Source organism: Pithys albifrons, chromosome 17 (assembly GCF_047495875.1).
Source record: "Pithys albifrons albifrons isolate INPA30051 chromosome 17, PitAlb_v1, whole genome shotgun sequence".
Lineage (NCBI taxonomy): Eukaryota > Metazoa > Chordata > Aves > Passeriformes > Thamnophilidae > Pithys > Pithys albifrons.
Genome location: NC_092474.1, coordinates 10,162,579 through 10,176,543, shown reverse-complemented (window position 1 = coordinate 10,176,543; position 13,965 = coordinate 10,162,579). Strand labels below are relative to the sequence as shown.

At 48.5% G+C, this 13,965-nt stretch overlaps 1 protein-coding gene across 1 annotated transcript in view; it reads left to right on the top strand.

The window, feature by feature from the left end:
• BCR (BCR activator of RhoGEF and GTPase) overlaps positions 1-13,965 on the top strand; it is a 98,927-nt gene that overhangs the window by 72,181 nt on the left and 12,781 nt on the right. Inside the window, exons 9-16 of the mRNA XM_071572417.1 lie at positions 353-474; positions 1,219-1,387; positions 2,705-2,824; positions 3,469-3,544; positions 4,119-4,223; positions 4,658-4,732; positions 5,862-5,959; positions 6,628-6,759. Of these exons, the coding sequence (XP_071428518.1) occupies positions 353-474; positions 1,219-1,387; positions 2,705-2,824; positions 3,469-3,544; positions 4,119-4,223; positions 4,658-4,732; positions 5,862-5,959; positions 6,628-6,759 (897 nt within the window). The remainder of the gene's footprint in view (positions 1-352; positions 475-1,218; positions 1,388-2,704; positions 2,825-3,468; positions 3,545-4,118; positions 4,224-4,657; positions 4,733-5,861; positions 5,960-6,627; positions 6,760-13,965) is intronic.

The following is a 13,965-nucleotide window of genomic DNA, read 5'->3' as shown; positions in this document are numbered from 1 at the left end:
GGGACGGTTCCCTGGCAGGGATTCAGGGATTGGGGATTCCAGCCCTCGGGTACACAGAACCTGGGCAGTGACTCACAATAAATGACACTTGGGCTCAGGGACAGGTGATGGAGAGAAGTCTGAAGTCTGAGACAGCACAAGGTGCTGAAGAAGATACCTGGCCATTTCTGCCCCTGGGAGAGGGGACAGCAGCAGAGTTTACAGCAAGCAATATCTCATAGGCTTTTTTCTCTTTTCTGAATCAGACAAATGTACTGAATTTGCTCTGGTAGGACTCATGTCTAAGGAATGTGTTGCCCCCGTGGCAGATCTGGAGCTCACACTGCACTGACACATCTCCCTGCTCTTGCAGCACCGGCAGCTGCTGAAGGACAGTTTCATGGTGGAGCTGGTGGAGGGGGCCCGCAAGCTGCGCCACGTCTTCCTTTTCACTGACCTCTTCCTGTGTGCCAAGCTCAAGAAGCAGATTGGAGGGTGAGCTGTTCCTTCTGCACTGTGTGCTTTGCACCTCAGCTGCACCAGGATCCTGGGTCAGGCAGCAGTTTTAGTTGCATGTGAATACCCCAAACATGGGTAACCATAATTCATGAGATGTACTTAGATAAGGAATAATGAGCAAGGTAGGACTGTTTATTGTGTGAGGCCATGTCCAAGTCCTGATCCCTCAGGAAAGGTTAATTCCTCACATCTCTACCCTGAGCCTTCCTAGGAAAATAGAATATGCTGTAGCTGCTGGTATTCTGGACAATGTCATTAATTTTTCTCCTTCCCCTTTCTTCACTTTCTTTTGTGACTGAGGTTATTATTTTGGCCTTACAGCTACAGCCTGTTAACACCTTTACAGAAAAATGGCAAAAGTGCAGTAAATAGTGTGTCAACCCCACAGTGCAGCTATAAAAACAGTGTTGTTGACATTTTTGACCAGTGAGGGGGGAGGAACCATTTCCAACGTGCCTGCCTCATTTGGGGCTTCTCGGCATTTGGTTAATGTTCTTCTCCTGGAGACCCCTCTAATCTTCTTGCCCTCCTCAAGCAAAAAGTTATGCCTGCCCTTTTTGAAGTACGTGCTTGTGAGGAATGAACCTTCAGAGGAGTGGGAATCACAGTAAAATTGGGCCCATATCTGTATTTTAAGCACTGTAGCAGGGAAGGACTTGTGGGGAGTGGGTGTTGCCAAACACCAATAATAGTAAAAGGTTTGGACCTTCTGCCTTTCAGGAAAAGCCAACAATATGACTGCAAATGGTACATCCCACTCACTGACCTCAGTTTCCAAATGGTGGATGAGTCTGAGGCAGTGCCCAATATCCCACTGGTACCTGATGAGGAGCTGGATGCCATGAAGATCAAGATATCCCAGATCAAGAATGACATCCAGAGGGAAAAGGTAAAAGAGGCTGAGCCCTCCATGAAAGTACAGACTGAGTGTCTGTGCTGAGGGAAGTGCTGGCAGCAGCAGCGGCACCCCCAAGGCTGCACAGTGTGGGGAGTCATCCTAGGACAGGCTGCTCAGCAGAGCTGTGTGATATCCAGATGCTTTGCAGCCCATCATTGCTCATCTTAATGCACAGCTTGGGTGATGGTGTCCTGTGAGGAGACAGGAAAAAAACACCCAGGAGCTCCTCTGCTTGCATGAAACCACCTGTGACTGCTGTCCCTGAGCATCCATGTGCAGGGCAGGGCTCTTATGCTGTGGACGTGGGAAGGACTGGGACATGCCAGTTTCTGGCTGTTAAAGTATGATCCTGCAAGTGATTTTGGGCAGAAGCCACCCATTCCTTAATTTCTGCAGGCTCAGTTATACCTGTGAAGCTTTTTCCTATTTCACTGGTGTCAAAGCACCAGCAAGTATATGAAGAACATCAATTATGTTGACTGAACAGTCTGACACAGACATGGTGTCTCTGGCTCAGGCTTCTCTTTGCATCCAAGACATGTTTTCTCAGAGGTGTTAAATTCTAAACCTTCCTGGAACCCAAAAGAGAAATAAGAATTTGAAAATTGAAAGCCTCCTGGTGTGTAGAGCAGGATATGAATAACACTGATCATGCCATGAGAAGAGTATTCCCCACTCCTCTGCCTCTCTGCCTTGGCTGGCTTTCAGGGAGGGCTTCCTGGAAAAAGGAAGCTATTAGGAAAAGCACTTGGTGGAAGCCTCTTACTCATCAGGTGCAGGTGTCTAAGATAGATGCTGTGGTGCAGCAGTGCCAAACAATGCACATGGCTGGGTTTGGGACTGGATGTTGTCCAGGAAAAACCTTGTTTTTATCTGACCTCTGATGGAAATGGATCAGTGGATGGTGAATGGGAGAGTTCTGGGTGGCTTCTAGAGAAGTTCCGTAGAGTCTCCTTAGTTAAGGAGGATCTGGCAGTGCTGTGGCTGCCCAGTGACATGAGGCTGCTACGGCCTCTGGAGCAGAAAGGACAGGCACAGGTGGGACAGTGGCCATGCACCTCTGCACCTTGGTCTGGGACAGCTGGAACTGGGGAACAGAGCCCAGCCTGAGTGCAGAGGTACTGCAGGAACATCTTCCTGAGCAGCTGGGAGCTCTGTGGGTCCTGTTGACAGCATTTCTTCTGTCTGGGGCCACTTCCTTACTCATAGAGGGAAGGGAGTGTGGATTCTAAAATACCTGTTAGTGTAAGTGGGGCAGATGTTGCAGAATGACCTGTCCTCTGTCTCCCTCTCTCCCCCACCCTCCAGAGGGCCAACAAAGGCAGCAAGGTCATTGAGAGGTTAAAAAAGAAGCTCTCGGAGCAGGAATCCCTCCTGCTGCTGATGTCTCCCAACATGGCCTTCCGCGTACACAACCGCAACGGCAAGGTGAGAGCACATCCAACTAATTTGGGTACAACTCTGGCATTTAAAAAAATAACCATAGAAATTAATCCCCTACTCAGCACCAGCCCTGAGACACAGCTCTTCACCCGAGATATGGATCTGCAGCAGCTGCCTTCGAGGCTCCTCTGCAAGTGCCAGGCTTGGCACACTCAGGGCAGTCTCCTCAGCACTGCAGCTGCACCTGCCAGGGCCGTGCCCTGCTCTGGCACTGCTGTAACCTCCCACTGGGGCCTGTCCATGCACAAGGCAAAGGATTCTCACAAGACTGATGAAAATCCGTGAGCTGGTCACTGCCCCCTCAGCTTGCACCAGTGTCTGGGCCTGTGCTGGAGGCTTTTGGGGTTCCTGGTGTTGGGAGGAATGGCACAGGCTGCCGTGGGAGCTTCTGGCAATGTGGGCAGGCTGGGGCTCTGTGTGAGCTCTGACTGTCTGGGCTGGCACTGCTGTCACTTTGCTGAGGGCAAGTTGCCAGAGCCCTGCCTGTCCTTACAGAGCTGTGATGCAGGACAAGTGGCAGGAGTGCCAGAAGGACAGTGTATCCAGCAATTTGCTCTGGAGGAGGGTGGGATTGGGCAGGCCAGCTCTGGACTAATGCATGCCCTGTTTCCTTCTGTTTTCCTGGGCAGAGTTACACATTCCTCATTTCATCGGACTATGAGAGGGCAGAGTGGAGGGAGAATATCCGGGAGCAGCAGAAGAAATGTGAGTGTCCCTTGGCTGTCATTGGTACAAATACTGTGATCTTCGAGGGAAGGAGTCTGGAGGATGAGGAAAATCTGCAAAATCAGAGATAGACATTGAAATCCACAGCAGAACATGAATGTCTTGTCTCTGCATGTCTGAGACTGTTTGGGGACTTCTGCTTGCAGCAATACATAGGGAATGTGTGGGGAGAGCATATAGTAAATGTATGGAGAGATTGCCCTGTTCACCCTGGAGATCAAGGCTTGGTCCAGGTCCAGGTCCAGGGAACAGCTGCACCCTTTTACCTGGCTCCAGCCCAAAGAAACTTAGTTACTTTTTTGGCATGGGTGTTTTTTGGCTTTGCAAGAAACTAAGAACTCCTCTTGTTTCCTCTGAACCATCCTGGAAATCTTTACTCCAAAGAGTAACTAAATGTGCCCTCAGAGAGCTGGGCTGCAGCAGCAGTGCAGCCCTGAGCACCATGATGGTGTGTCAGGCATTGCCCAGGGAGCAGGTGTGCCCAGGATGAGGGGGAATGCCTCCAGCCCCTCCTTTGAATTTGAACTCCTCCCTCTTTGAATCTCCTGGGCAGGCTTTAAAAGCTTCTCACTGACGTCAGTGGAGCTCCAGATGCTGACAAACTCCTGTGTGAAGCTTCAGACAGTCCACAACATTCCCCTCACTATCAATAAGGAAGGTAAGAGCTTTGGTTTATGCTTTTCCATGGTGCAGTGGAGTGAAACTCCCCCCCTGCCTGCTTTTGTGACAGCCTTGAACTATGCCTGGGAATCCTTTGGAAGAGCACTAGTTGGCCAAAGTTGTGTCAGAGACTATCCTAAATTACTGCTTAATCTGCTAATGTGTTCCTAGCCTCTATATTTTATTTTCATATTTTTACTGTATATTTTACCTTTGAATTTATTCCATGATGTCTTGCTGATCATAGAAATGTCACTGTGCAGGCCCCCCACAGCCAGAAGGCATTGTAGGTGACAGTGGCCCTGGGACAGTCTCCTCCCCTGCCATCCTGGGGACAGCAAACCCTCTGCTCATTAACCTGTGTTATGTCAGTCTCATCACTCTCTCAGCTCCACTGTGAGCGTAACAAAATTCCTTGGGTCTTCTGTACAGATGATGAATCCCCAGGTCTCTATGGATTCCTGAACGTCATTGTCCACTCTGCCACAGGATTCAAGCAAAGCTCAAGTGAGTTGCAGCTCTGACACACAGAGGTACTGATGGGGGGGGGGGGGGGTCGATAAGTCATGTGCTGGGACAGCTGGGCATGGACTGGCTCAGGACTGCAGCACCTGTGGGGATGGTGAGGAGGAAAGGTGTTTTGGGGAACTGGAAGTTCCTACTGTGAACTCTCGGATCACCATCAAGCACCCAGCACTTAATTTTAGGCCTAGTCTGTTTGGGTTTTTAAGCAGTTTGCTGATTACCCAACTGTTCTAGAAACAAGTCAGTCCTGAATTCTTTCAGCTGTACTTCGTTTTACAGGGAAAGAATGGAAAGCATTCTCTGACATCCGGATTTTTTGTGGAAAGAGGTGCTAAAATTCAGGGGAATGATTTGACAGAAAGGATAAAATAAGCTGACAAAGTAGAGTTAGGAGGACCCTGGTAGCAATAACTTTGCTTCCCAGCCATTGATGGGGATAATCTGGGAATAGCTGCCAAGTTTACCTGGCCATGTGACTGGGGATCCTGTGCTTATCCAAGCAGTGTGTGCAGTCCAGAGAGGAAAGGAGAGCACTGGGAGTACCTCCCTGTTGGCTTCCTCCTGCTGAGCCACTGACTGCCCAGCTGCTGCCTGACACCACATTTGTAAGTTGGGACATAACTTACAAAGGGGGCAATGTCTACAGCTCATTAGTAGCTCTTTAGAAACATCAGACACCACCTATTTAACCACTTTGTAAAGATAATGAGTTCTTGCCCCCTGACCTGCTCCCTGAGGGATCCTACACTGATGCTGTTCTCAGTGAACTCAGTGTGTTGGTGGGGTCCGGTATCTACCTGGGAAAGTTTGTTGCTCATTGGTGTGCACCTTCAGTTCAGTGTGGATGGATTTGGGACATATTGGATAATACCACGTGCCTGATTTTTGATGGAGGTGAAGGCTTGTCTGCGCTGACATCATTTACACAGCTCTGCTGGCACTTCAGCTTCCTAAAGACAACTGGGCTGATCCAAGGCTGAGATTTGTACAGGACGGTGTCACTGGTACTAATACAGAGATGATGGAGCTGAAGACACAGCTTGGAAGTGATTAATGCAAGTGAGGAGATTGTAGACATTTTAAAGTTTCTGTCCCTGTCTCCCCTCCTCAGATTTGTACTGCACGTTAGAGGTGGATTCTTTTGGGTATTTCGTGAACAAGGCCAAAACTCGAGTTTACAGAGACACCACAGAGCCCAACTGGAACGAGGTAGGTCTGATTTTCTTGCTGTGGTTTATTCCATGTGCCAAACAGCAACACACAAAGGCAGAAGACCCACCCATGGCAGAACTCGCCTCACGCTCAGCACTGGTCATGCTTGTGGGGCTTCTCACAAAGCCCTTTTCTCCAGGCTCCTGTGGCTGGCAGGGTTCACAGGAGATTTTTCTCATGGATTTAGCTGTGTTTAAACAATTTGATACAAATGAGTCTGGTACAGCATTTCGTCATTTAAATAGATCCATGTTTGATCGGGTTTTTTTAGACACAAGTGAAAATATGTTGAAGAAGGTGGTTTTGTTTATTTGTTGAGAGAGGGAAGAATTAGTTATAGGCATTTTGCCAGTTTACAGGCAACTTAGGCCTGCTGGTGAGCAAAATTCATTACAAGGAAGGTGGGTGAGTTTGTGTCTTTGAATAATGCTTTGCTGAGACCCAATGAAAGCTGACCAAGGAGTGAAGCATCTTAATCTCTGATTTGACCACCTTATATATACAAAATACAATTTCAGTTTATATCAGCTCCATTAGGCAGAAGGTTTTGTTTCGTCCTTAAGTGCTCCTTTTTGATGAATTTTAAGGAGAGTTTATTGATTATTCTGAGACTGGTGTCGTGCTGGGATGCATCCATTGCTCTTTCCTGTCCTGGTGCCCTGCAGGAGTTTGAGATTGAGCTGGAGGGCTCCCAGACACTGCGGATTCTGTGCTATGAGAAGTGCTACAACAAAACCAAACTCACCAAAGAGGATGGAGAGAGCACAGATCGTATCATGGGGAAAGGACAGATCCAGGTAAGCCTGTGCTCAGCTCATCCCTGCCACCCTCACTGCAAAACATCACAGGACTTTTGAGGCCTGGAGTGCAGCAGTGAGATGTTTTTTCTGATTGCTTTCTCATTGTCTGAGCATTGAAGATTTTCCTCCAGATAGTGAAGTACACAGTGAGATGCACAGGCAGGGAGGCAGCAGCTTTTTCCCTCTTACTTCTGCACCCTTATGGAATAGCTGCTTTTTCAAGAAAGTTTGTTTTGATCTCTCTTGGATTAAATTCCAAACTTCCAGCCCAGTCATAGGAACTGCACTGCCCCAGGCACTGCTGAGGATGCTCCATTTGTGACAGGAGGAAGCCATGAATGTCCTCTCCCCTCTGTAAATCACGTTCAGAAGTGCTGCTGTCTGTAGGTGATCGATGTGTTGGCCAGGCCCTGGGGGACAGGCTTATTGTCCTGGTAACTGCCATGGCCAGTGCATGGTGTCTGTGACAGCAGGTGGCATCTGAGGGAGAATCCACGTGGGACACTGTGTGGTAAATTTGTAATACAGTAGGGGAGGTGATGATTGCAAAGGGATGCTTCTCCTGGGGAGCTGCTGTGTGATAAAGCACTGCAGCTCTGTGTGGGTCTGTCTATCCATGGACAGCTTTCCCAGCACTGCAGCTCTGTGTGGGAGTCTGTCCCTCCATGGACAGCTGTCCCAGCACTGCAGCTCTGTGTGGGAGTGTGGCCATCCATGGACAGCTTTCCCAACACTGCAGCTCTGTGTGGGTGTCTGTCCATCCATGGACAGCTTTCCCAGCACTGCAGCTCTGTGTGGGAGTCTGTCCCTCCATGGACAGCTGTCCCAGCACTGCAGCTCTGTGTGGGAGTCTGTCCCTCCATGGACAGCTGTCCCAGCACTGCAGCTCTGTGTGGGAGTGTGGCCATCCATGGACAGCTTTCCCAGCACTGCAGCTCTGTGTGGGAGTGTGGCCATCCATGGACAGCTTTCCCAGCACTGCAGCTCTGTGTGGGAGTGTGGCCATCCATGGACAGCTTTCCCAGCACTGCAGCTCTGTGTGGGTGTCTGTCCATCCATGGACAGCTTTCCCAGCACTGCAGCTCTGTGTGGGAGTGTGGCCATCCATGGACAGCTTTCCCAGCACTGCAGTGATGGGCACACCGGCCAGGGCTGTGGGGGGATGGCAGGAGCAGCTGGGATTGAGGGCAGCCGGTGGGTCAGTCTCCTGCAGGGTTCACTGGCTCAATGATTTCCAGCAGGCCTCTGCCTCCCCTCCCTCCCTGCAGCCTGAGGCTGCCACGTGTCACCAGGGAGAGCTTTTGTCTCAAATGCCTGGTGGGATTTGAAAGGGAACTCGTGTACAAATCAATAAATGCCAGCACAGGGTGTCTCCTGTGTGTGTCTCAGGCCGACCAGAAATCTCTCTGTCCCTCCTGCTAACAAAGGTTATTTTCCATGGAGATGAACAACTACAAAAGAGCAAATTTTCAGCCCTGAAATGCCCTGGAGATTTGTGTGCTCACAACAGAGAAGCCTGAAATCATTGACCCACTAAAATCTCCAAATACTTTACACAGAATGGTTTAAAACACAAATAAAATAAATTGTTAGCAAGTGTTTTTCTTCTCATAGGAGAGGGCATTTTCCTGCACAATTGTATATTCTGTTAATACATTTTATAATGACATTAGTAAGTAAGAATGCTCTTTGGTGACACTTGAATATGAATTGCATTTGATGCTTTTAGAGAAACCTAAACACTGGGAAGGTTTAAAAATTTAAAAAATCAATAAAAATGTTTTTGATTAACATTCAAAAGTTATATCATATTGTATCATAAAAGGCACATGCAAAAGTTCTCTTACTTTCTATACATCCCCTTGGCAATTTATAAAGAAATTTGGTGAACTGGCAGAGCATCCTCTTAATTCTTAGTGATTTCTGTCCCATCACGCAAATTTTAAACACTGTGGAGTAAGTGCAAAGAGCAGTCTGGTAAGATTTTTGGATTGATAAAAATTACTGAAGATTTTTATTTTGGTTTAATTTTATTTTTAAAGTAAACACCATTTCTCTATTAAGAAACCATAATAATGCAACAAGAAAATCAGATTCCAGCCTTTGGCTGAAGACTGTCTGTGTTAATGCATTTTTCAATCACTGCTTTTGTAGTTATTTTCTTTCAGGATTCTCCCAGGTGCTTTTCCATTAGATTTTGTTTACTTTAGAGCTGGTAGTTTATCCTGGACTTCCTGGTTTCTTGTTGTCACTGCACTGTCGTTATTCACCAGGGTCTGTCTGTCTGAAGGCAAGGTCTGTGAAGTTGGAGGAAGGTTTGTTTCATGAACTCCCTTTAGTCAGAAGCTCTGGGAACATGAAGAGTTGAGCCTGCATCCTCCTGTTGATAAAAGCAGAGGAATTTCTGTGTTGGCTAAATTGCAGTGTATTGTTAAGCCCTGTATTATTGTAAATATGCAACTTCCACTGCTGGGAATTCTGACTCACCAAGTTCTCTGAGCTTCAGTGCTGAAGACAATGCATCAAGGAGACAAGGCCCATTTTGGCTGTGAAAATGTTTATTAAATCTCTCCGTTACATTGGGGTGCTGGAGGAAGGAAGACTGGAAATTGGTCCATGTGGTCACAAGTTTCCAGGAATGGTCAGCAATTTTAATGACTCCCATTGCTCATATTTTCTTTTCCTATGGAATATTTTATTTACCTGTTTTTATAGCAACAGGCAAGAGCTATGTCATCCCTTGCCAGCCTGGAAGTTTTATCTCTGAAAAATAAAACCATGAGGTTTAAAATGGGAGGACATCCTGTAAATGTAGAAGTGAGTTCCTCAGCAGCCCTTCTGGGCTCTGAGCTCTGGGTGTGCAGAGCTGAACTGGCCACACATGGCTGGAGGCCTCTCGTGCACCTCAGCCATGAGAAATCCCATTCCTGGCTCCACTGGGCAACTGAAATTACTGGGGGAGGAAAGGATGGACACCCTTCTACAAGAGGAAACGTGAGGTTTAGTTCAGCTGTAAGCATCACCTTCCCCACTGGAAACACCCTGGAGTTGTTACCTTTCTGTTGTTACCTTGCAGTCCCTCTTTGACACTTGGGATGGCCCTTTTGCTGTTTGAATTTGGCAGACACATCCCCGTGCTCTGCGTGAGCAGCCTTTGTTTGTCCTGACACTGCACCTCAGTGGGCACATGTCAGCGTGGCTGCCCTGGGAACAGGCTGCAGGAGTAAACTGATCCTTCACCCTGGGATCCGGCTCCTCCCGTTGGTGCCTCCCAGAAATGCTGTTTCCTTTGTTGTTTTTCTTTTTTCTGCCTGATCAGCTCAGGCAAAGTATTTCCTTCTCCCTCACAGCAGTGCTGGAAAATCAGGGAGGATATGACCATGAATCAGTCATTCTGTGCAAGAAGTGCAACACCATTCCTCTGTTGCCTTGCAAAACAATCACTCTTACCTCCTTAATTATCTCATAGCAGTGCCCAGGGCTATTTCAGGCACTAAGTTGTTTTCCATGTAAACCAGTTGTCACATGCTTGTACCTCCCAAGTGTCAACTGAGAAACCTTTTACACCCTCGAGTTCGTTTAAGCAGTTTGGTCAAGCAGAACAGTGTCCCAGCAATGAAAATAGGGGGGAGATGAAGAAGGCAATGGGTCATGGCTAAGGGGTGATGGTGGGAAAGATTAACCTGTCAGTGGGGAGCTGTGAGAAGAATGGGATTATGGCTGGACTGGGAGTTTGCTGCAGCAGTGAGACTCCAACAGCATGTATGTCACATCAGTTACAATTCAAAATTGATGGAGTGTGAAGTTGCCAGGGAGATGTAATAACGGGAAGAACTAATGTGAATGAATAGATAAAACACAGTAACCTTAATATTTCCTCAGTCCTTGCTCCTTCATGTCTACTGAGGCTTCTTTGGATTTTCCTCTTCCTGTACTTTTTCCTTTCTCTCTGGGTAAAAGAAATTACAGTCAAGCTCTCTGTGGTGGTTGCCTAAAGCAAAGCACAGACACCCTTCTTAGTGCCTGGCTTACATTTGCCAGAGCAGCACCCCCAGTTTGCCTTTTCCCAGGTCCTCACCACTCTGTTCTGTACTCTTGACTGCTGTGCCCTGCCTGAATTCAGTGCTCAGCTGCCACAAGGGCCAGAGACCCACACTCAGAAACCCCTGCAGTGCTGAGCTCCTTTGTTCTGTTGTGTTTTGGGCAGGAGACAGAGAGGTATTGGCTTGATTCATTAGTGAATTTGGGGCTGCAGTTTGCCACCACAAATACCAAAGAACAGGCCACAAGGGAGGAAGCGGCAAACAGAGAGACTGGTTGGTTTGTATTTTCCTGTGCAGCATGAGCTCTTGGTGGGGACTGTGCAAATGAGCCCCTGGGATACATCTGTGAGGGGTTTAGCAGGTCTGTCCTGTTTGCACAAGGCCTGAAAACAACACAGTGGTTCCACTTCGGTGGAGATGGCACAGGTGCTTTTGCCATTCAGACCAAGCAACTGTTTGAAGGAACTGTGTAGAGGGGCAGTAAATGTCCCTGTCAAACACAGAGGCAGCCACTGCTCAGGCCCCCCCAACTGAGCTGGCATAGCTCGCTTGGAGCTGCCTCCCTTTGCCATGCTGGCTGTGGATTGCATTCTTCTACTCTGTGTTCCTTCTTCCAGGTCACTGATCTCCAAATCAGGCCAGAAGACAGCATTACCCCATTTGTTACAGGCCCTCTGTGCTGGAGCATCACTCTCACGAGCTCTTTGTCCTCAGTGTGCTCTGTCTCTCCTGCTCCAGCTGCTCTGTTCTCTTGCTGGCCTCAGAAGGTCAGTCATCAGCTGGGTCCAGAACTGAAGCTCGCTCAGAATCTCAATGACATTCTTGGTTTCCTGTTGACTATTTGCTACTGTGACTTACCAGACTGCTAGACCTGATCTTCCTGTCTCCCTCAGTGTTGCTGAGCTTATTCAAGCTTTGCTCTTTTAATAGCTTCCATCGTTTTGTTACTTAAAAAGCACATGACAGGGGATTTTTTTTTCTTAATTGCTGTTGTTACTGCCAGTGATTTATGCAGGGTTGGCTCGGGTCAGCCAGCCCTGGTGCCTGTTTTCCCTGGCTCCGTTCAGTCCCAGCTGTTCTCCAGTGGGAGTCACACAGCAGGTGGGAAGCACAGGGGTCCCACCAGCCCTGAGCAGAGTTCAGAGAGAAGGGAGCAAGAGGAGCAGCAGCCACACTCAAATACATTCACAGTCCTTGCTCAGCTCCAGCAGTTACCCAGCAAGGAAAAGCCTTGGTGAGCTCTCAGCTCCAGCACTTTGCTTCTGCCTGTCCTTTGCAGCCATGTGAAAGTCACTCTTGAGACAGAGCAGGGTGGTGTTTGGCTTGTATTTTTTAACAGCTATTAACTTGATTTCATTTTGTGCAGTGGCAGGAGTTTCCTGGGCAGTGCTGAGACATAACCAGTAATACCTGTTAGCTTAAATAAACTGTAACTGGATTCTGCTGGACTATTCCTTTAACATTTTTGGCAAATACTCAAAACCTTCTTTCCTCTTCAGCCTTAAACAGTCTCTCCCTGCTATAAATAATACACTCTCAGTGACTCCATTCCTAATAGCACATGGGAACTGCTTCCGAGCAGGAGGATGAGCTGTGACCATCTCCATCATCAGGGCCATTTTGGCAACTTAACCAGGTGCCTCCTCAGGCAGACAGAGATGAAACTTTCAGGAATATTGAGCATGGTTGCCCTCCATAGGAAACCAGACACTTCAGAAATGGTTTCCTCTTGATTCTGGGAAAGAATGCAGTTGTTGAAAGGAACCAAACTTCCAGCACGGAAGTCGAGGAAAGAGCAGCCCAGATTCTGGCCAGCTCGTGGGGACCTTGGCCAGCTACTCGGGCGGGGGCGGATCCGTTCCGGCGCAGTTAAAAGCGAACCCCCTTGGCAAGGAGCTGCAGTTTGGGTTTGCTGAGGCACTGAAGCGAAACATCGCTGCCCATTGGCCTCCTGGACCTTTGCACTGTCCCAGAATGTGGGAGCTACTGGTTTCTGACTGTTCCTTACAAGGGGTCTTCAGGAGTTTCTGCCGGAGCTGCACCTGCAGGAGCCGGTCCCGTCCGACAGGGAAGCGCGTGTGTGCCGGCAGCGTCCCGCTGTGGGCTCACCTCCGCAACACAGTGCGCAGGGACAAGGTCGGCCTCGCTCCTTCTGTTGCTGCTTGGGGTCTCTGCAGTGTGAGCAAGCAGGGGGAACTCTCCTCTCTGCTGGTTGTCTTGCTCTGGGGAGCGGGAAAGGGTGTGGGGGCACTTGAGTCTGCAGCTGTCAGCAGCACTGGGCTGCTCTGTCAGTGATCTGGACGAGAGTGTGACCGTGGCTGTGTCTAAGATCTCCCTCAACTTCCTGCAGCTGCTGTAGTTTCAGCACTTCTCTCACCTGAGAGAGCACTCTGCCTCTGCATGGGGCTCTGGGAGTGAGGGGAGCTGTGCTGCAAAGAACCTCTGGTTACCAAGGGGGTGTTTGTCTCCTCCTGGTCTTACTGTGCCTCAGTGTTCAAGAGCCAAGTGTTACAAAGCCATCTCAGGAGGCACCAAATTCTCGCTTTGGCCAGTTCCGATTGCTGATCCAGTCCCAGTGGGGGCAGCTCTTTCCTCTCTTTTGACCATCTCCCTAGAGCTGGGTGCCACCCCTCTGGCGTTCAGGGGTGTTTGGGCTCTCCCAGGCAGCACTGGAATTGCTGGGTGATGTGGAGTACTCAAGTCAGCTGCTCCCCAGCCTCACAACTGTCCACTCAGGAGATCAAGAAAACATGAAAACAGGAGATTGAAACTTGGTTCAGTTTAATTAAAAATTCCAGTAGCAGGGCCAGGTGTTCTTCCTGCCTCCATGCTCAAAGAGAAATTGAAAGGAATAGGTGGGTTGAAGGGCCAATTTTCTCCATTTCTTCTCTATCAGATCCTGCCAGAAGTTTGGTTTGTTTAAAATTACTTATCTCTATATGGATAGCTTTGTATTTTTATTCCTTCGTCTCACTGTTAGGGCTGTTATGGCTTTTGAATTCAGCAGAACATAGTCCTTCTTAGAAGCTGTTAGCTCCATAGCCAAGAGTTATGAAGTCCTCCAGCCTGGCTTTTTATTTCAGTGCGGTAATTTCACACTCACCCAACCTCACCTGTCTATAGAAAACTACAGAGGAAGAGTTCCCTCTGTCTCAAATCA